General features: G+C 49.8%; 1 protein-coding gene across 3 annotated transcripts; it reads left to right on the top strand.

The window, feature by feature from the left end:
* Positions 1–207: 207 nt before the first annotated feature.
* On the top strand, positions 208–27790 carry mcm9 (minichromosome maintenance 9 homologous recombination repair factor). 3 transcript variants are annotated; one of them, XM_066676720.1, is made up of 13 exons: positions 209–417; positions 1242–1558; positions 8190–8506; positions 16872–16953; positions 18134–18334; positions 18588–18713; positions 19094–19213; positions 19420–19594; positions 19965–20167; positions 21241–21444; positions 22945–23027; positions 23106–23251; positions 24778–27790. In XM_066676720.1, exons 2-13 carry the CDS (start codon positions 1249–1251, stop codon positions 26237–26239), a joined length of 3429 nt encoding a protein of 1142 aa, XP_066532817.1. In that variant the 5' UTR covers positions 209–417; positions 1242–1248; the 3' UTR covers positions 26240–27790. The 3 variants fall into 3 exon arrangements, with proteins under 3 accessions (XP_066532818.1, XP_066532819.1, XP_066532817.1); XM_066676721.1 differs by lacking the exon at positions 19094–19213 and having other exon boundaries at positions 208–417; XM_066676722.1 differs by lacking the exon at positions 21241–21444 and having other exon boundaries at positions 208–417.

The following is a 27790-nucleotide window of genomic DNA, read 5'->3' as shown; positions in this document are numbered from 1 at the left end:
CATATAGGTCTGCGATTTGGAAACCAGCCTTTAATTCGAAGAATCGACTCTTTGTTTGGGAATCGACTCCCAGACGTTAGCCTTTAGAACCGTGGATCTGGCGCCAACCAACAGCGAGAGCGCGGAATGTACCATTAGCTCCTGCGGAGGGTGGAATTTGTACATTGAAACAAACGAAACTACACTAAACTGACAGAATCACATGCTTTCGAGGTTTAGTACGGACTTATAACGTGATATAAGGTTCCATGTTGTCCAGAGGTGCCCACAGTTTGGGAGAGATAGGCCTGTTTCTTAACGGACCCCCCCCCGCGGAGAGCAGCGAGTCCAGGAAACCAGCGCCACTTCTGAAACATGTCACAAACAGAGACGGTTCTAAGAGGAGCTCCAGTTTATAAAGCTTTAAAACCGTGAAAGGTCAGTAATATTCAGAAATATAAACTAGAGACGTGCTTAGGTTTGTTCATTTGTGGTTTAGGAGTAAACCGAGCTCGGGAGGGTTGTGTTTGCCGCTGGTTTTTCTCTAAAAAGTCTTCATCTTCTGAAGTGTGCCGCCTATCAGCCATAACATTAAAACCACCTCCTTGTTTCTACACTCCCGGTCCATTCTCTCAACTCCACTGACCACACAGAGGCCCACTGTAGTCCAGCTTTTACTCTGTATACTCTGTTAACCCCCTTTCACCCTGTTTTTCAGTGCTCGGTGTGTGTTGCTCTGGTGTAGAGTGGATCAGACACAGCAGTGCTGCTGGAGTGTTTAAACCCTGTGTCCACTCTGTGTCCACTCTGTGAGACACTCCTCCCTCGTTGGTCCACCTTGTAGATGTAGAGTCAGAGACAGTAGCTCATCTGTCGCTGCACAGTGTGTGTCGCTCGTCCTCTAGTCCTTCATCAGTGACACAGGACGCTGTCGGCTGGATGTTTTTGGTCGGTGGACTGTTCTCGGTCCAGACACTGAGGGGTTTAAAAACTCCAGCAGCACTGCTGTGTCTGATCCACTCTACACCAGCACAACACACACTAACACACCACCACCACGTCAGTGTCACACAGAGTATACACAATAACAGATGGTCAGTGGGGCTGCACAGAGAGTGTAGAACTGAGAAGGACATTTAGCATGACCATTAAAAGTGGGGTAGGAGGTGCTGCTATTGGACCTCTTTTGTACCACAGATAACTCAAACCCAAAGTGTAAATGATCCAGTATGAGCACCTCCCTCGGACTCGTTGTGTTCCAGGTAAGAGATGTCTCTGAGTCCAGACCAGGTGGAGCTGATAGGTCTGGTGTTCGAGGCCTATGTGACCGAGCACCATAAGGGTGACCTCTTGCAGATCCTCCAGGAGCCAGATGAAGACGGCCATTACCCGCTGGTGGTGAACGCCATGTCTTTGTTTGAGGCCAACATGGAAGTGGGCGAGTTCTTCAACGCCTTCCCCAACGAGGTGCTGCCCGTCTTCGACAGCGCTCTTCAAAGAGCCGTCACATCCATCTCTCAGACAGGGGCGCCGCACGGAGACGTGAGACAGAAACGCAACCTGCACGTCCGCATCTCAGGTGAGGCCTGATCACCTCCTCGACTTGGCTCTACTCTCTGTTTGGTCCCTGGTAGAGTAATGTAGGTCCCATGCAGTGGAAAAGTGCTGTAAGTCAGAAAACATGGGATAAAACTAGCAGAAATTTTGTGCTGCATCTTAAATGCCCCGCCCCCTTTGTCTGAGTCTCTCCAATCACAGCGCTGGATCCGCCCTCAGTGCTGGGCGCCTTGCCTTTGAAAATAAACAGAGGCTCATTCAAACAGGTGCTGAAAGTGGCTCTAATGAACAGGGCTGTTCAGACAGGAGAAGACTGCCGCTGTGGGGTTTGATCCTTGTGGTGTTTTCACCAAAGCAGGTCACAGATTGTGTTTTGTTGTTTGTTGCTGCTGCTGTGTGTTTGCAGGTGTGTGTGTGTGTGTGAGAGACAGAAGAAGAGAGAGAGGCTGACAGCTCTGTGTTGTGTCTCTGATATTGAAGACACAGTTGAAGCAGGTTATTGACAGCTCCTGGGATTTGAGGGACGTCTCTGAGGGAGTCCAGCTGCTGCTCATCTGTGGCGCTCTGTCGTCAGTCGGGGCCACAACAGCTACACACATCAAACGCTGACTGCGTGAGAGCCGGGGTTTTCCTGAAATACTGAGCTGAATAAAGTGATCTGTCACAGTCCTGCTCCAGCGGGAGGGTTCACTACCGGGTCACTTTGGGTTCGAGCGGGAGCCCAGATGGTAAAGGCAAAGCTCGGTGTGAAACACTCGGTCAGAAGCTGGAGCATACAGTGCCTCGTTCTCCTTATTACAGCTCAGTGGAGCCTCACAATGACCGCAGTTTGAAGGTAAACATTAGGCCTATTGTTCCTTTAAATGTCTTTTTAAAAAGGCGTGATACTCATGAGTGCGTGCTGCCCCCTAGTGGAGAATTATAGGCAGGTGACACAGTTCCTCTAATCTAAATAGATGCAGAGTTACTCCGAGGGGGTCCTGAGCGCTGAAGAACAGGGTGAAAGGGGGTTAATAAAGTATGCAGAGCGACAGGTGCACTACAGGCTGTCACTGTAGATCTACAGAGTGCTCCTGTGCGGTCGGTGGAGAAGAGACGGTGGACAGTGAGTGTAGGAACGAGGAGGAGGACTGTGTAAATAATAAACGGACTGGATAACTGCAGGTGAATCAGGATGCAGCCTCACACTGTTGGAGAGAGTTGGAGCCTGCTCTCCTCAGTGGTGTGTACCTCGGTATAATGACCTCGCCTGTTGTCTCACACAGCTTTCATGTCATTGTTAAGCTGCCATTGTGTGTTAGTCTAGGAGAAGTATAAATAGCCCAAGGTTGGCTCCATTCGGGGACATGGTGAGAATGAAGTAGACGCTCCATAAATAGCCCCCCACACACCAGGCCTGCCGTTATCGGACCGCGGCTCCTGTGTGATTGTGCTGAGTGTGATTGCTGTAACAGGGCTTTGGTGAAGGGCATTGTGGGGTGTGAGATTGAGCCGCTGGAGATTACTCTGTTTTCCTGTGGCGTCACAGCAGCATGGCGACATGGTCATTCTCTCCCTCTCTCTCTTTCTCGCTCGCTCTCTCGCTCTCTCTCTCTCTCTCTCTCTCCCTCACTCTCTCTCTCTCTCTCCCTCACTCTCTCTCTCCCTCTCTCTCCCTCACTCTCTCTCTCTCGCTCTCTATCACTCTCTCTCTCTCGCTCTCTATCACTCTCTCTCTCTCGCTCTCTATCACTCTCTCTCTCTCGCTCTCTATCTCTCTCTCTCTCGCTCTCTATCTCTCTCTCGCTCTCTATCTCTCTCGCTCTCTATCTCTCTCTCTCTCGCTCTCTATCTCTCTCTCTCTCTCGCTCTCTATCTCTCTCTCTCTCTCGCTCTCTATCTCTCTCTCCCTCGCGCTCTCTCTCTCTCTCTCTCTCTCTCACTCTCTCTCCCACTCTCTGTCTCTCTCTCTCTCTCCCTCACTCTCTCTCTCCCTCTCTCTCCCTCACTCTCTCTCTCTCGCTCTCTATCACTCTCTCTCTCTCGCTCTCTATCACTCTCTCTCTCTCGCTCTCTATCTCTCTCTCTCTCGCTCTCTATCTCTCTCTCTCTCTCGCTCTCTATCTCTCTCGCTCTCTATCTCTCTCTCTCTCGCTCTCTATCTCTCTCTCTCTCTCGCTCTCTATCTCTCTCTCTCTCTCGCTCTCTATCTCTCTCTCCCTCGCGCTCTCTCTCTCTCTCTCTCTCTCACTCTGTCTCTCTCTCTCTATCTCTCTCTCCCTCACTCTCTATCTCTCGCTCTCTATCTCTCTCTCCCTCGCTCTCTCTCTCTCTCTCTCTCTGTGCCTCTCTCTCTCTGTCTCTGTTTCTCTCTGTCTCTGTTTCTCTCTCTCTCTCTCTCTCTCTCTCTCCCTCTGTCTCTCTGTCTCTCTCTCTCTGTCTGTCTCTCTCTCTCTCTCTCTCTTTCTCACTCTCTCTCTCTCTGTCTCTCTTTCTCTCTCTCTCTCTCTCTCTCTCTCCTTCTCTCTCCCTCTCTCTCCCTCTCTCTCTCTCTCCTTCTCTCTCTCTCTCTCTCTCTCTCTCTCTCTCTCTCTCTCTCTCTCTCTGTAGAGTTGCAGAGGGCTATTTCTGTTGTCCTTCAGAGTAGAGCTGTGTGATATGAGACAAATACACAATCACGATTCGTGTAATCATTAGATGTATGTAACACTTGTTTTTCTGAGGTGTAATAGGCTGAAAAATACAGGAAGAAACAGTGCAGTCCAAGGTGAGGATCACGTCTCCTCTGATCGCTCTTTTCCACCAACGAAACCCTGGTTCTGTTCCCGTTCGTGAACCAGACAAGTTCATTCCCAGCTGGAACCAAGGTAGAGTTGTTTCTTTAGCGTGAACCTTAACTGTGTCTGTGTGTGGAGATGATGAAGCTCCAGAAAGAGCTCAGAGCCTTAAATAAAGTGTTATTGCACAGTGGAGCTGGACACGGTCATTTAAAGCCTGCTATATAAATTAATAATGGATAATTAGTAATAGACTGGGAAGGTACGGTGACACAAGGCACGTTGGCTACTTTCTCCACTGTTCACATCCGCCGCAGGACGATTCGTTACTCGTAGACATTCACCCATGAGTATTAAATGTCATAATCATCAAAAATAAACAATATCCTTGTCCAGACTATGTCTGTCAATATCTACCACAGCCCTACCACAGAACCATGCAGCACCCCCCGCTGATGACGTATCCTTAGTTCCAGTCTAAACAGGTGGAAACAGGGGGAGGGGGGTTCACTGGAGAGCACTAAGGAACTGAATCAGGAACTGAACCTGTTCAAGAACCCGTGTTTATTTGGTGAAAAAGCGCTGTGAGACGTGATGCCAGCGACACCTCGTTTCAAACTGCTGCAAACACAACGCCTCTGGACAGCTCCGCACTCATGTAGGAGAATGCAAACTTCCCAGAACTGTCACATCAGCCTGATCAACACTGTGCTTGTGTGATTGGAGGAAACGTGGAGCAACCCATCCTACCCCTTCAGGGTGTTTTCACTCTCGACCTTGTCTCTGGACTGGGGTCTGTTTGCTCGGTGGGTTTGGTACGTTAGGTCAAGTGTTAAACCCTTCTGAAATCAGGGTTCTGGTGTCGGCTGAAAGATGAGGCTTCTTCCTACGATTTTGCGAGGTTACACACAGAGGCGTGACGTAGGGAACTGCACAATGGATCCATGGCTCAGTTGTGTTCTCTTGGACTCCCGGACTCAGATGAGACTGGGGATCTTCCAGTGGTGGTTTCAACCGTCGCTTTAACCACTGCAGCACTTGGGAGCCCCAAACAATGAGTTATTGTTCAGCATTTCACACTGCACTAAATCCAATCAGGACTGGGCTCTGTTCATCACACTGTGGTTCAGTTCACTAAACAAAGACAGAACCCCACTGTGCCCAGAAAAGCATAATGTGAGATAATAAGAAATAATATCTCAGTCCAAATGGGTCCTAATGAACGGGTCCACTGGTAACACCCTGGCGCTCCTGTGTACATGCTCCGCTCGGCTTTAACAAATGTGGGTAGTGTCTTACATAGTTTTAAATGTTAGGAAACTGTCTGATGGAGCACATCTTTACATTCGAATTGTTTCCGCAAATAGATCCACTGATCTCCCCGCACTACCACGGATACATGCTCCAACCTGGAGGAACCGGCCGGCCTTGCCCTTAAGCACAGAGGAGCCTAATCCCTTCGTTTCTTACAAGAGCAATCTCAAGAGGCGCCTGTCAACTGGCCGGAGGTGGTATGTGAACCACTAAAGCTGTAGCGCTGTGGTGTTCCATCAAATTGCGAATTATTACAGCTATATCCGATAGGACACTATCAGAATGAAGTTTAAAAGACATAGTGTCTGTTTCCTCTGCTCCTCACTTATTCTCTCACTCATGTTTGACAGTCCTTAAAGACTTTCCACAAGAGGGCGCCATTATTGCTCATCTGTTTTTTGATTCTTTGTGAAAGCAGTGACTCTGGAGAGTTCCCTGGTGTCTTGGCTGTCAGGGACCACATACGTCACATAGGACGACCTGCTTAAACTTGGAGACGTGTCCCAATTGGACTTTGTCTCAAAATATTTTCAAGTGTTAAACCACCCATTACTCTGTTCTGTTTGAGAGAGCTGTCTGTTTCTCGGGAGGGTTCTTCAAAGGCTGTGTTCATTCTGCTACCTGGGGTTTTGCCCATTTCTGTAGTTTGGCCGTTAAACAGGACGTGTTCTCCAGAAGAACACTGCTTTAAGCTGCTTTGTTCAAGACACCACAAGGATCTAAACAGCCCTGTTCAGAGCGTCTGCTTTCAGCACCTGTCCCTTTAAATGATCATGAGCCGCTCGCTGTTCACCCCCCCGACTATGACACGGGGAGAAGTTAATTTTTCTCAGTTTTCGCTTCGTCCTCTTTCTTCTCTGGTATCGTTTTATAATCGTAATTATAGTAATATAAAATAATCTGTATTTGTATAGCACTTGTTTTACACAGTTTGATCACATAAACACAGGTTCTGCGCTGTGATTGGACAGACTCAGATGAGGGGGCGGGGCTCTGCACTTGACATGAAATCTCGTGTGGGTCTTGTTTCACAGTGTGTGGGTTGGTGGGCTCCAGATGTTTGCACACACGAGCACTAAAACAGTGAAGTTCTCATGATAGGTTGCTTTTAAACACATTCGATTGGCAGTGAACGTGTTGCCCCTTGTTTACTAAAGTAATCGATAAGGACGGGCCTGTTGCGTTTCAGGACCCATTAAGGACACGGCAGGCAGAACCAGGGCCCTGTGAAGTGCGACGTTAAGAGATGCAAAGAGCTTGTTTAAGATGTGCCCCGTGGGAGGGTTGGAGAGAAAAGGCTTTTATCCCCAATGACGTTTGTGGTTTAAAATATTGCATTGCAATGAAGTAGAGCGCCTTCCTTTTATTATTCGTGTTGCGTGGGAAGGAGCGGTGTCACCTGTAATTACACAGGCGCTCTGCAGACGCTCAGACACCACAGATCAGGATGAGCAGGCTTCACGGCACCTCTGTTTCTTCCACATTCATTCAGTATTAATACGGTCTGTGGGAGCTGCTGGAGACCTGAGGCGTCATGGTCTTCAGTTTACTCCCCAGCTCCGACCTGCAGACACACTTTTTTATTATGTTTTAGTACACTGCCTCTTTCTGACGTGTTCTCCTCTTCATACAGACTCTCTCCGTGCAGTAGAGCGCCAGGCTGAGTGCTTTAGTTTAAATGGGATTGTAGTGCCCTCTAGTGGTTTCAGGATCGAGTAACCAGGTAGTCAGGCAGATCATCTGCACCGGGGGTCGTTTGGGAGTCTTTCTCTTTTAAACTGTTATTGAAAAGTGCTCTAAAGCCAAAACAAGAACTGTGTCTTTAATGAAGTGTCTGTGACCTTCTTTGATCAAAACACCAAAAGGATCAAACCCCACAGCAGTGTTCTCCCCCTGTGTAAACAGCCCTGTTCAGAACGCCCGCTTTCAGCACCTGTCCCTTTAAATGATAATGAGCCGCTCGCTGTTCACCCCGACCCCGAGCGCACAGCAGTGAGGAGCGAGGAGCAGAAGCTCTGGTTTTTAGCCGTTTTCGCTCTTATTTCTCCGCGCTCGTTGTGTCTGTTTAGCTGCAGTTAACCCTAACTTCAATGCTTAAACTTAAAGTGCGGTGATTGATAAGACACATAGTGGACTGAACGATATTGGAAAATAATAATTAGTGATACGTTTATGTCCCTCCCCTCCACTGCCTTCAGCTCAGTCAGACTCTAAAGCCCTGCTAGGAGTGGAGGAGTGTCTCAGGGGGACGGTGGTGATTAAGCATTGTCCATGTCTCCTCAGAGATAGAACTCATGCTCTCAGACTGGATTAAATTTACTAAAGGAAGAAAGAGAACAGAGTGAAAACGGCTAAAAAACAGAGCTTCTGCTCCTCGCTCCTCACTGCTGTGCGCTCGGGGTCGGGGTGAACAGAGAGCGGCTCATTGTCATTTAAAAGAACAGGGTGTTCTGAACAGGGGCTGTTTACACAGGGGGAGAACACAGCTGTGCGCTCGGGGTCGGGGTGAACAGAGAGCGGCTCGTTTGTTTAAAGAAAAACTCTCTGTAAAGAATGACTCTTTGACCTCTCTGTATTTCACAGGACTGCCCGTGTGCCCGGAGCTGACCAGAGACCACATCCCTAAGGCCCGGGACGTGGGACACTTCCTGTCGGTCACCGGCACAGTCATCCGCACCAGCGTGACCAAGGTGCTGGAGTACGAGAGGGACTACATGTGTAATAAGTGCAGGAATGTGTTCTCCGTGCAGGCGGACTTTGAGCAGTTCTACAGCTTCTCTCCTCCCACTCGCTGCCCCAGTGAGGACGGCTGCTCCTCCTTCAAATTCACCTGCCTCTCCGACAGCGACGGCGCACCAGCCGCCTGCAGGGACTACCAGGAGATCAAGATCCAAGAGCAGGTGAGGGCCAGGAGACCAGACTCTGGGTCTGATAAATGTTAGTGGTTATACAACACTCTGAAGCGTTCTTTATTTTTGAAAACTGCACATTTTTTTCACAACCACTGTGTCACTCGACTGAACACCGCCGCTAACAACCCTCTACGCTGCAGCTCAGCCGTCGTTATCATATTATTAACTTTAAATTACCTTCAGTTCACGCTTCACACCAATAAAGTGTCTTCAGTTTACTTTGAGAAATAAATACTAACACCGAGAAAAATCAGGCACCAGTTAAACTCCGTCACTGTTATTAACCCCTTTAACTCTGGAGACTGATGGCAGTGACTGGCTCTAAACATCGTTTAATTCAACACTAACACAAAATAAGACATTAATTAAATGACTTGAGACGAAGACAGGTGAAGAACAAAAACAAGAAAAACGAAGACAGAACAGATAGCAGTGGAGAGAGAGAGAGAGGGGGGGGGAGAGAAAGACAGAGAGAGAGAGAGAGACAGAGAAAGGAGAGACAGACGGAGAGAGAGGGAGACAGAGAGAGAGAGAGAGAGGGGGAGAGAGAGACAGAGAGAAAGGAGAGAGAGAGAGAGAGAGAGGGGGGGGGGAGAGAGACAGAGAGAAAGGAGAGACAGAGAGAGAGAGAGAGAGGGGGGGGAGAAAGACAGAGAGAAAGGAGAGAGACGGAGAAAGGAGAGACAGACGGAGAGAGAGGGAGACAGAGAGAGAGAGAGAGAGAGAGGGGGAGAGAGAGACAGAGAAAGGAGAGAGAGAGAGACAGAGAGAAAGGAGAGAGAGAGGGACTTTTTTTTTTACTTTTAGGGTCCTTTATTATCAACAGTTGGACTCAATATTCGTCCAAGTTCAATTTTGAAACATAAAAACTACTTGTAAACAACACTCACACTATAAAACCTGGGTATATATAAAAAAAAAGTGCATTTAAATGAAAAATGGATTAAAAATTAGTTCACCATCACATACAGAACACACCCCTCCCCCACAGCACCACACCTCCTCAAACACCTCCAGAGTTTTCATGCACTTATAAAAATTAAAATCAATAAAAATCCTTGATCTCACCAGTCTGATAAAAACCCTTATGACCTCACTGTCAGTGTCCTGTTCCACCTTGTTTTTTCGACTGATGTAAATGGCCAGTTTCGCTTGACCAAGGATAAAATTCAACAATTGGCACTTGGCCCTCTCCTTCTTGTTGTATTTAAAACCCAGGATAAAAGTGTGCACGGTAAAAATCACATTAAAAGCCATAAAAACTGTCTGTAAAAAATCAAAAAGGGGACGTAGCCTAAAACATCTCATAAAAGCGTGAAAGACAGTTTCCCTCTGTGTGCAAAAAGGGCAAACTGGTGCAACCTCAGGGTTTAAAACAGAGATAAAAGAGTTGACAGGTAAAATCCCATGTAAAACCCTCCACTGGAGGTCAGCAGCTCTTTTTGTTAACGGTGGCTTGTACAACGCTCTCCACTCAGGCTTTACATTATCACCCAGAGATAGAACCTCCCTCCACGGCGTGTCCACCCTCCCATTCAGTCTCTTTTTGTTTAGCGCTTTCACGCATGCTCTGTACAGCAGCTTCCCGGATGCACTGTCCAACTTCATACAGGACTCCCCCTTACACTCCAGCAGGGGCCCCTCGCAGTCCTCCAGGTCAGGGGCCAGGATGAGAGCAGGAAAGGGGTCGTCCTCTGCAGGCCTAGTCACCCCTGCACCGTAGTCTATCAACATCCTAAGTTCCTCAGGGGTCAACGCTGTCCTCCACTTGCACAGAGACCGAGATACCACGCGCAGAGACCTCAGGCCTAACCGTGCAGTCAGTCTCTCTGTACCAGAAAGATCAGGTCCCGCAGTGTCCACCAGTTGACGCAGTGTGGTGACCCCCGAAGAAACCAAGACTCTGGTCAGTGCAGGAGTCGACAGGCCTGAAATGTCCATCCGGGCGCCGTGAAGCAGAGGTTCCTCCAGCAGCCAGTGCAGCGTTGTACTCTCCGGTCCTTTGACTTTAAAAAAACTCCATATTTTAAAAAGCCCACGATAAAATGCAGGTAAACCAGCAGTGTCCAGTAACTTTGGGTTCATTAAAAACAGGGTCCTGTCCATCCCCAGGCCTCCCACTGTGTGCAGGATCCTGCAGGCTACCTCCCTCCAAACCAGTTCCTTAGGGCCAGTAAACAGTCTTTGTGCAAACTGGAGGCGGAAGGCAGCCACCCTGCTGGCTAAATGAATGAGCCCCTGCCCTCCCTCATCCTTGGGAAGATGAAGAACTCCCTGAGGAACCCAGTGAAGTCGATCCCAAAAAAAATCCACCAGCACAGCTTGAAGATTGGCCAGCAGGCCTGGTGGGGGATCGACACACGCCAGTTTATGCCACAGGGAGGACGCAGCCAGGTTGTTGATGATGAGAACTCTACCTCGGTATGACATTTGAGGAACCAGCCACATCCATCTGTTGAGTCTCCCCTTCACCTTTTCCAGCACACCATCCCAGTTCCTTTCTTCAATAACACTGTCCCCCAAATGCACACCGAGGTATTTAAACCCGCCCGTCCCCCAGGCCAGTCCATCAGGGAGTCTGGGTTCTTCACCTTCCCAGTCCCCGAGTAAAACTGCTTCGCTCTTTGCCCAGTTTACCTTTGCAGAGGATAAAATGTTAAAATCATGTAAAACATCAACTAAAACATTTACATCATCTTGAGCACTGATAAGAACAACAAGGTCGTCTGCATAAGCAGAGACATGTAATGGGGCAGTACAATCTGGAACATAAAAACCCTCCAGTCCCTCCCTCAGCTTACAGAGCAGGGGCTCAATGGAGAGTGAGTACAACATACCCGACAGTGAACAGCCCTGTCGGATCCCTCTAAAAACTTTAAAAGGAGCACATAAACCACCGTTAACTTTCAGCACACTCTCAATGTCACCGTACAGAACCTTGATCATGGCAATAAAACCAGGGTTGAACCCAAAGCTCTCCAGAACCTTCCAGAGATACCCGTGTTCAACCCGGTCAAAAGCCTTTTCCTGGTCTAGAAATATGAGACCAGTCTTTAACCCCAATAGCCTGGAGACGTCCAAAACATCACGAATTAAAAAAACGTTGTCAAAGACAGACCTACCGGGTACACAGTACGACTGGTCAAAGTGAACCACCTGCTCCATCACCTTCGCCAGTCTCGAGGCCAATGCTTTCGAGAGCAGTTTACAATCGGCGCACAGCAGAGACACGGGGCGCCAGTTCTTCAGTTCGGACAGGTCCCCCTTTTTCGGCAGCAGCGTCAGCACCGCCCTCCTGCAACTCAAAGGAAGCTTTCCATCACGTATGCTGCACCCGAGGACCTCCAGCACATCCTGGCCGATGACCGACCAGAAAGTCTTGTAGAACTCTACTGGTAGGCCATCAATGCCAGGAGCGCGACCATTCTCCATACCATGGAGGGCCTCGTGCAGCTCCTCCAAAGAGAGTTCAGCATCCAGCTGCGCCGCTGCCGATTGCGACAGTCTGGTCATATTCCTGAGGAACCTGTCCTCCACCTCCTGCGTCGCCGTGCGCTCACTCTCATACAGCTTTGAGAAAAAGCTGACTGTTCGCTTGCGAATGTCAGCAGGATCATTAAGGAGATCCCCTGATTCTGATCGCACAGCGTGCATGTACCGCTTCTGTCCATTTCTACGCTCAAGACTAAAGAAGAACTTAGAAGGAGCATCCAGTTCATTCATGCACTGAAAGCGTGAGCGGACCAGCGCCCCCTGTGCTGTTATACCCAATAAATCAGCCAGAGCAGCCTTCTTTTTGTTTAGAGCTCTAATATGCTCTAAATCTCCTGTGGTCTCCGCAAGACCCTGGAGCCCCACTATTCCAATCTCCAGAGCTTTAAGTGACCTAGTAATGTCCCTCGTGACATTGAGAGTATACTGTTGACAGAATAATTTAACATTGGCTTTGGCTACGTCCCACCATTGCTGAACAGAGGTAAAATCATTTCTCTTTGCTCTAAAAACACCCCAGAAAAAGGTAAAAGACTCTTTAAAATTGGCATCTTCTAAAAGCGTGGTATTAAAATGCCAGTACGCACTCCGCGGCTTCACCTTTGTTTTTAAGATAGTTCCCTGGACCATAGAGTGGTCAGAGATTCCTACCGGGGCAATAAAACACCGTGTAAAAAGAGATCGTTGGTGTCTAAAACAATAAAAGCGGTCCAGTCTGGCCAGCGAGAGCATGTTATCTTTACTGTGGGCCCATGTGTACTGTCTTTGTTCATCATGGAAACTCCTCCAGACATCACATAACTCATGGGCCTCCAGCATCTCGCAAAGACGCTTCCGTGAAGCCGCGTGAGGTTCGCCATGATTCCGGTCTGTTTTGTGTGCTGTACAGTTAAAATCTCCACCCAAGACTAAAAACTCTGTGGAGTCACAACTTGTTAAAAGAGAGCTCAGTGCGTCTAAAAACAGTAACCTCTCAGCCCCTAGTGTTGGAGCATAGACGCAGATAAAAACAAAAGTGTCTTCTTCAAAGACAGCCCTCACTTTTAAAAGTCGCCCCTTTAAAACTTCCTCCACTGTATAAGAGACCGGAATAAAAGACTGTGAGAAAAGGAGTGCCACCCCACCGCTAAGGGATGAGTTGTGGCTTAGAACAGCGAGCCCACTCCACTCCTTCGCCCACTCAGCAGCATTTTCCACATCACTGTGGGTTTCCTGCACAAATACAACATCGATACGTTTGTGCTTAACCAGCTCATAAAACTTTGCCCTTTTCTCACAGTCCCTTGCCCCATTAATATTTAAGGTGGCGATTTGAAAACCTTCCATTAAAAAAGGTAAAAAAAAAAAAAAGAGGGGACAAAAACAACCAGAGATAAAAGTCCGTTCAGGAGTCGTCTTCACACTGCACTTTGTTCAGTTTGGTCAGTAACTTTTTTAGTCTAAACGTCTCCTGCTCCGTAAAAACCCCCTCCCTCCGCAAGTGTTTGACGTCCCGTATAAACTGTACACTGTCTGGGAAGTGTTCCTCCACCCTCACACCCTTCTGTCCTTTAGTAACTCGTAAAAACTTTCTAATTTCTTCAACAGTGTACAGTTGAGGCCTGTTCTCTTCCTGGGAGCACACAGACCATCCCGAGTCAGAGAGAGAGCCCTCACTGTCCGAGTCTCTGTCGTCCACTGCCGTCACATCTTGTTTGGCCTGTTTTTTTCCCTTTCCCTGGCCCCTCTTCTTCCTCTTATGAGGAATTTTAAAAACGGACTCAACCTCCATCAGGTTTACTCCTCCAGCCTCCTGTCCTGCTTCTCGGGCTGGAGCCAGTTCAGAACAGCTGTGCTGCACCCCTCCGTCCCTCTCCTCCACGTAAACACCACCAGAGCCCCCCCACAAGGCCCCGCCGAAGAGGGCCCCACCTCGGCCGACACGGCCTCGGCAGCCACCCTAACAGCAGGCCCCACCGAAGATGACCCTACCACAGCCGACGCGGCCCCAGCAGCCACCCCAGCAGCAGGCCCCGCCGAAGAGGGCTCCACCGCCTCCGACGCGGCCCCGGCAGTCACCCCAACCGCAGGCCCCGCCGAAGAGGCCTCCACCACAGCCCCGGGAGACACCCCATCAGCAGGCCCCGCCGAAGAGGGCTCCACCACGGCCGACGCGGCCCCAGCTTCCACCCCAACAGCAGGCCCCGCCGAAGAGGGCCCCACCACGGCCGACCCGACCCCGGCAGCCACCCCCACAGAGGGCTCCGCCAAAGATGGCTCCACCACGGCCCCGGCAGCCACCCCAACAGAGGGCCCCACTGAAGAGGGCTCCACCACCGCCAGCGCGGCCCCAGCAGCCACCCCAGCAACGTCGGACCCTACGGAAGAGGTCTCCACCACGGCAAACGGGGCCCCGGCAGCCCCCCCAACAGCAGGCCCCGCTGATGAGTGCTCCACCACAACAGCGGACCCCACCGAAGAGGGCTCCACCACGGCCAACGCGGCCCCGGCAGCCCCCCTAACAGAGGGCCCCCCTGAAAAAGGCTCCACCGTGGCCAGCACGTCCCCGGCAGCCACCCCAACAGCGGACCCCCCCGGTGGTGACATTTTACTGTTCGGGGTCCGTGCAGCCGGCCAAGCAGCAGTCGCAGGGGGGACGACCACCGCAGGCACAGCCACTACAGGCCCCGACCGCTCAGTACCCCCTGTCCCCTCAGTACCTGTATTAACTCGTCCAGGGCAGTCACGAATAAGATGTCCGACCTGTTTACACCCAAAACACTTCATACTATTTTCAGTCGAAGCAAAAACTGTATAAACATAACCATCCACTTTAAACTTCAGGACTAAGTCCAAACTTTCAGCTCCTCCATTCAACACCATGAAAACAGCTCTTCTGAAAGACACCAAGTGTTTAAGTAAGGGCGACTTACAGGTTATGAGGATCTTCTTGATCGGGGAGACGAGCTTCCCAAAGCGGGAAAGCTCCTGAGCGATGTGATCATCTTTAATGAAGGGAGGGACGTTGGACAAAATAATCCTTTTGGACGGGGTACTCAGGGGCAGCACAGGCGTGAACTGGTCATTAATAATTAACCCTTTTTCCACCAAAACAGCCGCGAAATGCTCGTTGACCAAAAACAAAACAAACGCGTTGCTCATTTTCGAGATGGAAACCATGTTCTCGTGGCCGACGACATCTACCGCCGCCGTACCACACTCTTCCATACTCGCCCGGCACTCCACCTTCACCGCGTGCCGGTGGGTCAGACTCTCACACAACAGGGTGTGGGAGGACGCCATGCTTCCGCCAAACGCCGACAGCAGACTCCCCCACAGGCCCTAGCTCCACAAACACACTACCAAACACACCTCACACACGCACACTCACACAAACTTCAGAAAAATCTGAAATAAACGCACACGCACAAAAAAATTGGCAAAAAAAACGCCAACCGCTCTCAATCACAACGCTCCGCTCACTCCAACGCTCACGCTCGCGCATGCGCACAGAGAGAGAGAGAGAGAGAGAGGGGGAGAGAGAGAGACAGAGAGAAAGGAGAGACAGAGAGAGAGAGGGGGAGAGAGAAAGACAGAGAGAGAAAGGAGAGAAAGAGACAGAGAAAGGAGAGACAGAGAGGGAGACAGAGAGAAAGAGAGAGAGACAGAGAGGGGGAGAGAGAGAGAAAGGAGAGAGAGAGAGAGAGGGAGGGAGACAGACAGAGAGAGAGAGAAAGACAGAGAGAGGGGAGAGAGAAAGGAGACAGAGAGAGAAAGGAGAGAGAGAAAGACAGAGAGAGAGAAAGCTCTTCAGAGATTCAGTTGCTGTTTTCCTTAGTGTTTGTCAGCTTTTTTTTTTTTAACTGCACATTTCAGGGCGTGTCTCAAATCATTCCCCATTCCCTACGTAGTGCACTAACGCTACATGTAAGTCATGACTGTGGGTTTAGAACTGAGCACAGAACGTTTAAAATTAATTCACACAACCGTGGTTCAATATGAACGTGTGTTATATTAGAAGTATAATGCATTACCTCTGATTTCCTCTAATGGTGCACTACAAAGGGAACATCTGAGATAGCTGCAGCTCAGCCGAGCTCACCGAGACAGAGGAAGACTCTAGAGCAGAAGCAGGTTTATCTGCAGTAGTTTATTCAGTAGATCAGCGGTCAGTGATACTGCAGTGTGGAGCTGAGTCTGAGCCGTGAGTGCAGTGCTGTGGAGTTCGTTACTGTGACGTAGCACAAGCTGCTCGTTGAGGAACTATAATACGGAAGCGTTTACTAATTTACTTTCACAGCTCCGTTTATATGTTTCACGATTTATTACCGAACTGTTGTGTAAAAGCAGTGGAACACTGGAGCTGGTGTGTCATCATGGAGACGGACTACAGCTCTCGTCTTCAGCTCCTGCTTGCGCCGCGTCACAGCCGTGCTGTTATTTTTATTCTGTTTATTTCATCACAAACACACTCCCTCTCGTGTTCTGTTGTTGCTGAAACAGTGGTCATGTCACAGCTACATTTCATGGTGCTTTTAAATGTGCTTCAAATTGTCCACACTGTGTTTCTTTCGCCCAAATCCAGAAAACCCCAAAACATTAGCATTTTCACATTCTTTGGGACACTAGGGAGTCACCTCCACCTCCCCCTGGACGAACCGCACCAGCCCCCTCTCACCACACAGCAGGACGGGAGGATACGAGAGGGAGGGGCCGAGCCGGTTTATTTGATGATGAGGATGGTTAGGAGGGCGATGGCATCTCTAAAGCCACTTATCTGACCCTGGATCAGTGTTCCTGGCTAATGTTCCCCTTCTTCTCAGGACCTTGTGGGTGCTGTTATGGCCGTCTGACAGATGCAGATCTGATGCTGTGTTCACAGGTGCAGAGACTGTCTGTGGGCAGCATTCCCCGGTCAATGCTGGTCGTTTTAGAAGATGATCTTGTGGACAGCTGCAAGTCAGGTAAACGCTCCATGACTCTACTTCAAACCAGTGTAAAATGACTGGGGTTTAGGGAACGATTATCTGCTCCTGAGGCGTTGAGAATGATTAGGAAACACCTACCTACTGCACTCCCTCTCAGCTCCACTGACCACACAGGAGCACTTTGTAGTTCTACACTTACAGACTGTTGCTCTGGTGTAGAGTGGATCAGACACAGCAGTGCTGCTGGAGTTTTTAAACCCTGTGTCCACTCTCTGTCCACTCTGTGAGACACTCCTCCCTCGTTGGTCCACCTTGTAGATGTAGAGTCAGAGACAGTAGCTCATCTGTCGCTGCACAGTGTGTGTCGCTCGTCCTCTAGTCCTTCATCAGTGACACAGGACGCTGGTCGGTGGACTGTTCTCAGTCCAGACACTGAGGGCTAAAGTGGACAGTGAGTGTAGATACAAGACAGGATACTAATCCAGTGATCGTGTGGTGTTTATAGACTACACACTACACACTGTTTTTAAAAATATTCAGGAAAATGGTGAGGAAACGTTTAATTTCTGGAGGAGGTCAGAATGGATGTGGTCCACTGCAAGGCCTGACCAGCAGAGGGTGCTACTGTGTGTATCACAGTAGCACACAGTTCTGAGTTCATCAGTCAGAGAACATGGCCATTCCTGATCTCCTCCGGGGCACTGTTCAAAGGTTTAGGCACTGGGGAATTAAAGGACCTTCCTGTAGCCGAGCTGTGAGTGGTCCAATTCAAGCAGTCCAACAGTCCAGCTCAGTCTTAACACATTACAAGGGTCCGTGGTGGGTCCAGAGCCAACCCTGAGTCATTGGGCTAAAGGTAGGAGCAGACCCTGGGCCGGGTGTCAGTCCAGGATTTGAATTATCTCTGGTGAGTGGAAACTTTGTATACTTTCACACTCAGCCATCGCACCACCGGGGGCAGTTGGGAGTCAGGTGTCTCACTCAGCGGCACTTCAGCCATGGATGTCGAGGGAGGACACACCACTCTTTCTTCACTCCACCTGCCCCCTGACAGTTAATGAATTAAACGAGCGACTTTCTGAACCCGAGTGCACTTCTCTAACCTTTAGGTCACGGCTGGGAGCTGGGCCTGGGGGGTGAGCGAGGGTGGGACTGTGTGAGCGTTTGTCCAAGCTCTTCTGATGCTGAACGCGCTGTGTTTCCCTCGTTTTCCCAGGAGACGACATCACCGTGTACGGCGTAGTGTGGCAGCGCTGGAAGCCTCTGTACCAGGACTCCCGCTGTGACGTGGAGATAGCGCTGAAGGCCAACTTCATCGAAATCAATAATGACCAGTCCACAGCCGCAGTGGCTCTAGAGGACTTCCAGAAAGAGTTTGAGGAATTCTGGGAAAATCACAGACACGACCCCATAGCTGGTAGGTAACAGGAGACGTCACCGTGAGGAAGATGGGTTTCCACGGCGATGTTTTAAAGCTGTGGTCCACGTTTTTAAATATAAAACTGGGTCAGATTTCATAAAGGAGCATTGAATATCAACCCCAGGTGCAGCATTCGGCTAAACGTGTGGGAGTGTGTTTGTGTTTGAGTGAGTGAGTTACACGCCAGTTCCATGAGGGGCTATGTGTCTCTAAACAGTGTCGTCACCACCCCCCCCACCCTTCTTTTTAGGCAGGAACCAGATTCTGATGAGCCTCTGCCCTCAGGTGTTCGGGATGTACGTTGTGAAGTTGGCTGTCGCTCTGGTTCTGGCAGGTGGCGTCCAGAGAGTCGATGCCTCGGGTACGAAGGTGAGAGGTACGTGTTCTTATTCTCCCTCTCCGAATAACACTTGGTAAGGTGTGTTGAGTCTTTAATGCTTTCTTTTTTTCATTTATACATTCATCTCTGTTCACCCCGACCCCAGTGAGGAGCGAGGAGCAGAAGCTCTGGTTTTTAGCCGTTTTCACTCTGTTCTCTTTCTTCTCCGTTTTTACTCAGTGCTCTTATTACTCCGCGCTCGTTGTGTCTGTTTCACTGCGTTTAACCTCGTCTTTGCGCTCTCACGTAAACGCGGGTCCAGCGCTGTGATTGGACAGACTCAGACGAGGGGGCGGGGCCATTGACGTCAGAAGAGGAGCAGAATCAGAACAAATCGTTGGGGCACTGTGTTACAGATGATGTGTTTGTTTTTGAAGGAGAGTCTCACCTCTTGCTGGTGGGAGACCCGGGCACGGGGAAGTCCCAGTTTCTGAAGTACGCTGCCAAGATCACCCCTCGCTCCGTCCTCACCGCTGGGATCGGCTCCACTAACGCAGGTGCTTCAACACTCTGCCTTTTCAGCGCTCTTGTCTCAGTATAACACAGATACGGTGTGGAACAGTGCTGTTCAGTTCAGTTTAAATGAAGTCTAGCGGCTTAAATATCCTCTCAGCAAAGGTTCCCACTTCCCCTCCACACGGGCTGGTTAATGCTCTTCAGTGCTGATGGGTCAGTGTTGAAGGTGTGTGTGTGTGACCCCCAGGTCTGACCGTAGCTGCTGTGAAGGACTCTGGAGAGTGGCATCTGGAGGCAGGAGCGCTGGTTCTTTCAGACGGAGGCCTGTGCTGCATCGACGAGTTTAACAGCATTAAGGAACATGACCGCACCAGCATCCATGAGGCCATGGAGCAGCAGACCATTAGTGTGGCCAAGGCTGGGTGAGGAGCGCTGCACTGCTTTTTGAGCTTAAAACACTGTCACAGAGCGATCCACTGGTTCCGAGAAACTCAGGAAGTGGGACGTCTCTGGCAAAGGACCGCTTTAAACTGTGACCTGGAGAAGGGCAGCCATGCCGTTAGATGAGGGGGCAGTCCAACACCCAGGGAACCTTGATGCTCCTGGTCCCCCTGGACTCTCTGACCCGTGTTCTCTGTGTTCTTCTGGGGTTCTTGTATTTCCCGTGTACCCAGTCTTCCTCTTCCGCTCAGGCTGTTTCTGCCCCACTGTCTGTGGCTGTGGTGTGCTGTGTTTGGGGGGTTCCCCTGCCTCCTGCCTGTGACGGTAACACTCTGCCCCTCTCCTCTGTAGGATGGTGTGTAAACTGGACACGAGGACCACTATTCTGGCCGCCACCAACCCAAAGGGCCAGTACGACCCCAACGTGTCCGTGTCCGTGAACGTGGCTGTGGCCAGCCCTCTCCTCAGCCGCTTCGACCTGGTCCTGGTTCTGCTGGACACCAAGAACCCAGAGTGGGACAAGATCATCTCCTCCTTCATCCTCCAGAATAAAGGTGAGTTAAAGTCCTGTTGGTGGTGAGATGCAGCCAGGAGAGAGAGCACTTTCTCTTTAAATAATTAAAATCACTGGCACGTCACACACAGTTTTAAATAACTGTGACACAACACTGCCATCTAGTGTTTACATTCGACTCATTCTCCCCACAGTGGCCAAGTCCTGTCTCCTCCTCCTCCTCCTCTTCATTTTCTCAGGTTCTCAGTAATTTTTCACCATTTAAATAAAAAGGTCTAAATGCGCTTTGCCTTGGTTTTCAAAGAAAAAACTATTACAAAACTACAATTTTAAAAACAGTTAATGAAACACTGAACATAGCTCCTTCACTTTGTGCGTGTTCTTTACAGCAGTGACACCTTTAATCCACTTTTAATCCCCCTTTCTCTCCTCTCTTCCCTCCTGTACACATCCTTTCTAATTAAACCCTCTGGTCGTTTTTGGGTGAATAGCGTCAGGTGCCGTATGTTTGGTTCGTCTCTGGATGTAATGAGGAGAGACGTGGAGTCAGACCTCAGTCGTCTGATTCAGGAAGAAGTGTAAACAGTCGCCGTTTGCCATGTATTTACCCCATGGTCCTCACCTGTGGGTAATATCCAGCTCCTGGTCAATATTCACACCTCCCATAACATCAAGAGCCACCAGACGGAGAGTGAGAGCTGATACAGTGATCTGAGGCTTTGATCCTCCACAGTTACGGTTTCCACTGATGCTGACTCTGAGGGTGTTATATATTACACTGTAGCGTCTTTACTGAGTGTTTTGGCTGTATCTGTATCACTGGGGTGTGTGTGTGTGTGTGTAAAGTGAAGATCACACAGAGGCAGTGTTTAATATCAAGTAACTGATACTTGGCTTCAGTATTTTTTTTCTGAAATGTGTTTAATAGCCAATCTTAAGGAAACCTGCTTTACACCCATTTAACTCAATCTTAATGGAATAGAAACACCTCTGTACTTCTCTCTTCTGCTGACACTAACAGGTTTTTAAGCTGATTTAAGATAAACCAGAGTGAAATTCAGACAGGACGTTTAATTCTCTGAAGAGTAAACTGACAGAAACCTTCCCTCTCAGGGGCCCCGGGTCAGGCCTCGTCCCTGTGGAGCATGGAGAAGATGAGGGCCTATTTCTGCCTGATAAAGAGGCTGCGGCCCCACATCACTCAGGAGGCCAACACCATCCTGGCTCGCTACTATCAGCTGCAGAGACAGAGCGACAGCCGCAACGCTGCCCGCACCACCATCCGCATGCTGGAGAGTCTCGGACGCCTGGCAGAGGGTCTCTGTGTGTGTGTGTGTGTGTGTGTGTGTGTGTGTCACTCTCTCTCTCTCTCTCTCTGTCTCTTTCTTTCTTTCTCTCTCTCGCTCTGTCTCTTTCTCTCGCTCTGTCGCTCTGTCTCTCTCTCTCTCTCTCTCTGTCTCTCTCTCTCTCTCTGTCTCTCTGCTGTCTCTCTCTCTCTCTCTGTCTCTGTCTCTCTATCTCTCTCTATGTCTCTCTCTCTCTCGGTCTCTGCCTCTCTCTCTCTCTCGGTCTCTGCCTCTCTCTCTCTCTCTCCCTGTCTCAGTAACACAACTGCTGTCCCTACATTTTAGTCAAATATTAAGAGGACATTTTCTCCCTCTTTCCCACAGTCGAACACAGTCCAGGGTCTTAATGACACGTCTGTGACCTGCTTTGTTCAAAACACCACAAGGATCAAACCCCACAGCAGTGTTCTCCCCCTGTGTAAACAGCCCTGTAACTTTCAGCACCTGTTCCTTTAAATGATAATGAGCCGTTCACTGTTCACCCCGACCCCGAGCGCACAGCAGTGAGGAGCGAGGAGCAGAAGCTCTGGTTTTTAGCCGTTTTCACTCTGTTCTCTTTCTTCTCCGTTTTTACTCAGTGCTCTTATTTCTCCGCGCTCGTTGTCTTTCTACATTTAACCTCGTATTTCTTGGACATCTCTCGATGTACCTCTGCACAGTGACAATAAAAGCATGTTTAATGTTTTAAAATGAGGTCACCGTGCCTAGTGCCCACTGCTGTATCAGTCTCCGCTTGTTCTCCACGTCACATTTACTGTCTCCTCCTTTCCCCCAAATTTAAATTTAATGATGTGACTTCTGTTTGCTTCTTTCTTTTTGTAGCTGGAGCTATGAGGGTAATATCCACCCAGTAACACACTGCAGGTCGAAACCATTACACACTTTCATCAGACGGTTTAGAGCAGGGCTGTTCACACAGAGGGGGGAAGGACATTAAAAATGTAGTGAAATGACTCTGACATGTCACTGATTTGATTTCCTTATCCGTCACTAATTTGGTAACACTGGTGTATGTCATTGTTATAATAAAGAGCCAACACTAGGGTCAGGTGAGGAGTGTAGCCTCTTGGAGTTTAGGAGCTGACCCCAGAGCAGATAAATAAATAACACAGTAAAGTCCTGCACAGGTTCAGATTGATTTATCCAGACCCTGGAGGTAGTTTTAGTGGAGGGTGGGGGGCCCAGGGTCTCAACTCTGGCAATGTTTGGCTGAAGGGGGGAACCAAATCAAATCAAAATGAATTTATATAGCACTTTATTACAACTGATTTCGTCCCAAAGCAGCTTCAGATAACAGTGTGGATCAGGAGTAGGTCTAAGGTAAGAGTGATGGAAGTGAAGGGGTTAAGGCAATGATAAAGGTAATAATGACAGTGGCTCATAAGAAGACAGAATAACCCCAGTGCAGTAAGCTGTGTTCAGGATTTGATGCTCACTCCCTCATTTTGTCTCCTGCTGTCCCCGTCTGCAGCCCACGCCCGGCTGATGTTGAGGGAGACGGTCGCGGTGGAGGACGCCGTTGTGGTGGTCTCTGTTATGGAGTGCTCCATGCAGGTACGTCTTGTCTCTCCTCAGTGGAACTCCCTCTTGGAAAGTCACACCTTTGGTTTTAAATATGTGCCTTTGCCACAGGGGGGCGCACTACTGGGGAAGGTGAACACGCTGCACACCTCCTTCCCCGAGAATCCGAGAGAGCAGTACAGGGCGCAGTGTCAGATCGTGCTGGAGGGTCTGGGGCTGACCCACATCCTCAACAAAGAGCTGGAGAGGCTCTCGAGGTAAAGCACACACTACAGAACGGTCCCTGATTATCACTGAAGGAGCAGTGGGGACCTCTCAGCACAGACACACGCACGACTTTACTAATCCCAGAGTGGAGGGGTGGCGTTACTACAGCGCCTAAGACATACCCACGCAGAAACAGGGGGAACACACCACACTCCTCACAGACATTCCCCTGGAGGAAACCCACGCAGACACAGAGAGAACACACCACACTCCTCACAGACAGTCACCCGGAGGAAACCCACGCAGACACAGAGAGAACACACCACACTCCTCACAGACAGTCACCCGGAGGAAACCCACACAGACACAGGGAGAACACACCACACTCCTCACAGACAGTCACCCGGAGGAAACCCACACAGACACAGAGAGAACACACCACACTCCTCACAGACATTCACCCGGAGGAAACCCACGCAGACACAGGGAGAACACACCACACTCCTCACAGACAGTCACCCGGAGGAAACCCACACAGACACAGGGAGAACACACCACACTCCTCACAGACATTCACCCGGAGGAAACCCACACAGACACAGAGAGAACACACCACACTCCTCACAGACAGTCACCCGGAGGAAACCCACACAGACACAGAGAGAACACACCACACTCCTCACAGACATTCACCCGGAGGAAACCCACGCAGACACAGGGAGAACACACCACACTCCTCACAGACAGTCACCCGGAGGAAACCCACACAGACACAGGGAGAACACACCACACTCCTCACAGACATTCACCCGGAGGAAACCCACACAGACACAGAGAGAACACACCACACTCCTCACAGACAGTCACCCGGAGGAAACCCACACAGACACAGAGAGAACACACCACACTCCTCACAGACATTCACCCGGAGGAAACCCACGCAGACACAGGGAGAACACACCACACTCCTCACAGACAGTCACCCGGAGGAAACCCACACAGACACAGGGAGAACACACCACACTCCTCACAGACATTCACCCGGAGGAAACCCACACAGACACAGGGAGAACACACCACACTCCTCACAGACAGTCACCCGGAGGAAACCCACACAGACACAGGGAGAACACACCACACTCCTCACAGACATTCACCCGGAGGAAACCCACACAGACACAGAGAGAACACACCACACTCCTCACAGACAGTCACCCGGAGGAAACCCACGCAGACACAGAGAGAACACACCACACTCCTCACAGACAGTCACCCGGAGGAAACCCACGCAGACACAGAGAGAACACACTTTAAATACATAAGAAAACTTTAATACATAATTATATTGCTATTTTATTTAGAATCATGTTTAAATAATAAACATTAAAGAAGGGAATATTGCTGTCTGTAAGGTCATTATTGTAATATATTATTATACAGTAATATATTAAGCCCTTTATCCATTAGAATGAAGTAAACTGACCCTCACACACAGCAGTACATTTTTGTTTTCTAATGATGTACAGAAACGTTGCCCATTTTCCTGAAGACTCTTTCCCACTCTGTTCCCGTTTAGGCTCCAGAACGTTCCTCAGGACTCCTCTGGAGTGGAGCACCACAGCGATGTTCACGGAGACGGTGACCCAGGCCTGGAGTGGTTCCAGAGCTTAACCAGCTCAGTTTCTGCGAACGCCACGCTCCCCCCAGTGTCCCCCATCACCACTTCCACACAGACCACTGCCAGACCACAGAGCACCGCCGTGTTGCCTGGCAACAGCAGCTTTGCGCACGGCGATGGTTTTGCGTGGGAGAGCGATGCCGGAGCAGCAGAGGCGTCAGCTGAGTCACACAGAGACGCGGAGGGGGCTCAGAGCCCCAGTTCTGTAGTAGAGAAAAGCTCCCGAAAGCTGCGGGCCAAGCGCCTGAGAGGAATGAGTGAGGACCTCCTGCAGAGAGAGGGGAAGAAGAAGAAGAGGAGGAGGGAGGAGGAGGAGGAGGCTGTGGGTGGCAGGATAGGCACAGGCACAGATCTGGAGCAGATGTTCTCTCCAGACAGGTTTAACTCTCACAGCACCCCTGTATCAGGCAAAAAGCAGACTTCCAAAAGGAAACCTGCTTCAGTTAGTGCCCCTGTGATGGACGGACCTCCCTGTGACGAAGCGGAGAGGGGGGGCGACCTGCGCAGGAAACTCTCAGGCTTCAGCTTCAAACCTAAAGAAAGAATGGCGCAGGCAAATCAGCCCAACAGTGAAAACAGTGTTCCTACAGTGGGTGAAAGTGTTGGAAGGGGCCCAGATGCCAAGCAGAAGAGAGGGAAGCAGTGGGAGGACACTGAGCCTGGTACGTTCTCCGAGCGGCCAGCAGAGGGCAGCAGCGCAAGCAAGAAGCTCCGTCAGCGAGTGGAGGCAGGGGTCAGGGAGCGTCCCTGTGAGGAGTTACACGAGAGCAGAGGACGGAGCGAAGACGTAGAGGACAAGCGTCAGCAGCTTCTGCGGAAACTGTCCGCTGTGGCTCCAGGTGAGGTCAGATCTGCCCCGGATCCGCCTCCGGTGGCTCTCCAGGAGCCAAGACCTCAGAAAAACGTGGCTTCCTCCACCCTGGCCAAACTTTCTAGGTTCTCTTTCGTTTCCTCAGAGGAGAAGGCCGTAGAGAAGACCACCGCGGCTCCGGCGCAGCCCAAAGCTTTGCCAGTTTCCGAGGACGGCTTAATGGAAAAGGCGTCCAGCTCAGCGGAGGACACGGAAACACAGACTGCGGAGGAAACGAGGGAGAAGAGAGTCGCCAACCCACAGACGCCAATGAACTCAACCACAGGCCGCGGTGCAGAAAGGAGGCCCCACGGCGGCAGCACAAAGCCAGAGCGCAGCCCCCGAGCTCAGGGAGCTGTGGAGACGGCGGTGAGCTCAAACAGGAGGAAGTGTTTTCAGTTGGGCTCAGCAGGCCCCACAGGACTCCTCTCCGGCTTCTCGCTCTTCAGCTCCTCCCTCGTCGAGGACGAGCTGCTGGACGTGGACTGGGAGGAGGACCCCAGCAAATGACTAAAGGGGACAGCTTCCAGTTCTGTTCTGAGTCCTTAATAAAGCCTCAGGGGAGTAACACATCACAGACCCATGAGTTTAGTGCAGTTTACAGACGGTCCCAACTGAACACACACTGAACAATCACTGGATTAGGAACACCTACCTTGTATCTCCACTCACTGTCCACAGGAGCACTTTGTAGTTCTACAATTACAGACTGTAGTCCATCTGTTGCTCTGCATACTTTATTATCCCCCATTTCCCCCTGTTCTTCAGCGCTCAGGACCAAACCCAGCGCTGCAGTGACACTGACGTGGTGGTGGTGTGTTAGTGTGTGTTGTGCTGGTGTAGAGTGGATCAGACACAGCAGTGCTGCTGGAGTTTTTAAACCCCTCAGTGTCTGGACTGAGAACAGTCCACCGACCAAAAACATCCAGCCGACAGCGTCCTGTGTCACTGATGAAGGACTAGAGGACGAGCGACACACACTGTGCAGCGACAGATGAGCTACTGTCTCTGACTCTACATCTACAAGGTGGACCAACGAGGGAGGAGTGTCTCACAGAGTGGACAGAGAGTGGACACAGGGTTTAAAAACTCCAGCAGCACTGCTGTGTCTGATCCACTCTACACCAGCACAACACACACTAACATACCACCACCACGTCAGAGTGTGTGTGTGTGTGTGTGTGTAAGATATTCTCATGACTAAAATGAATTACACCCACAGAAACCCACCTGGGACGTGGTCTGAACTGTTCAGCCTGCAGTGCTTTTAAACCAGCTCTGGGTGAAATTAAAACCGGAAACCACAATAAAATAATGATCAACACAACAATAGTGTGCAGTACAAGAGCAATACAGTCTTTACAAACCTGTGGATATTAATACAGTAAACATAAGATGTATATCGTAGATACCTTTGGGCAGGAGTCTCTCTGAAGCTTGTTAAAATAAAAACACGGGTCTAATTTATTTAAACTGGCTCTGTGCACTCATCAGACGTTCAGAAACTCCACTGTGAGTGTGGTGTAGACAGTAAACAGGGGGTTAAAGTCAGGGTGTGTTCTAGGGGTGTGGGCGATACGGTCCTAGAGTTATATCACAATATCGTGGGGTATTTTGGCAATAAGGATGTTCTCGGTGATATGAGAAACACTGAAAAATACTTTTGTCAATTTCATGAACACACTGTTGCAACAAAATAAATGTTATGTTAATATTAAATGTATTCAGTTAAATATCTCATCTTTTCCACTTGTCCATCACTTAAATATATTTAATGTATATTAATGATATTAATACAAAGTTTTAACTACAAATGTAAGTTTCAAACATTCAGAAGCGAACAAAAAGTCTGTAAACATTTGTTTAATTTGTAAACCTTGTAAAATTTACAAAGAATCTGATTTTTTATAAATTAATTAATGTTAGAGGAGAGAAACTACGGATACTGGAAGCCTGTACTAGCATTTCTCCTGCGGTGTTGCTATCAGTGTGTGAAGAGTGGGAGAAGAGGGTTGCGTTGACAATCCAACACAATGGGCAGCACTTTGAACACATTTTATA

This window comes from Hoplias malabaricus, chromosome 7, assembly GCF_029633855.1.
Source record: "Hoplias malabaricus isolate fHopMal1 chromosome 7, fHopMal1.hap1, whole genome shotgun sequence".
In the NCBI taxonomy this organism is placed as follows: Eukaryota; Metazoa; Chordata; class Actinopteri; order Characiformes; family Erythrinidae; genus Hoplias; species Hoplias malabaricus.
This window is presented reverse-complemented; position numbering and strand designations above follow the sequence as displayed.

Bases quoted from the DNA above. Each gene is read 5' to 3' on its own strand.
- mcm9 (XM_066676720.1), top strand. From the start codon at position 1,249: ATGTCTCTGAGTCCAGACCAGGTGGAGCTGATAGGTCTGGTGTTCGAG. The intron at 1,559-8,189 runs GTGAGGCCTGAT...TGTATTTCACAG, and splicing joins CCTGCACGTCCGCATCTCAG to GACTGCCCGTGTGCCCGGAG. The intron at 18,714-19,093 runs GTACGTGTTCTT...TTGTTTTTGAAG, and splicing joins CTCGGGTACGAAGGTGAGAG to GAGAGTCTCACCTCTTGCTG.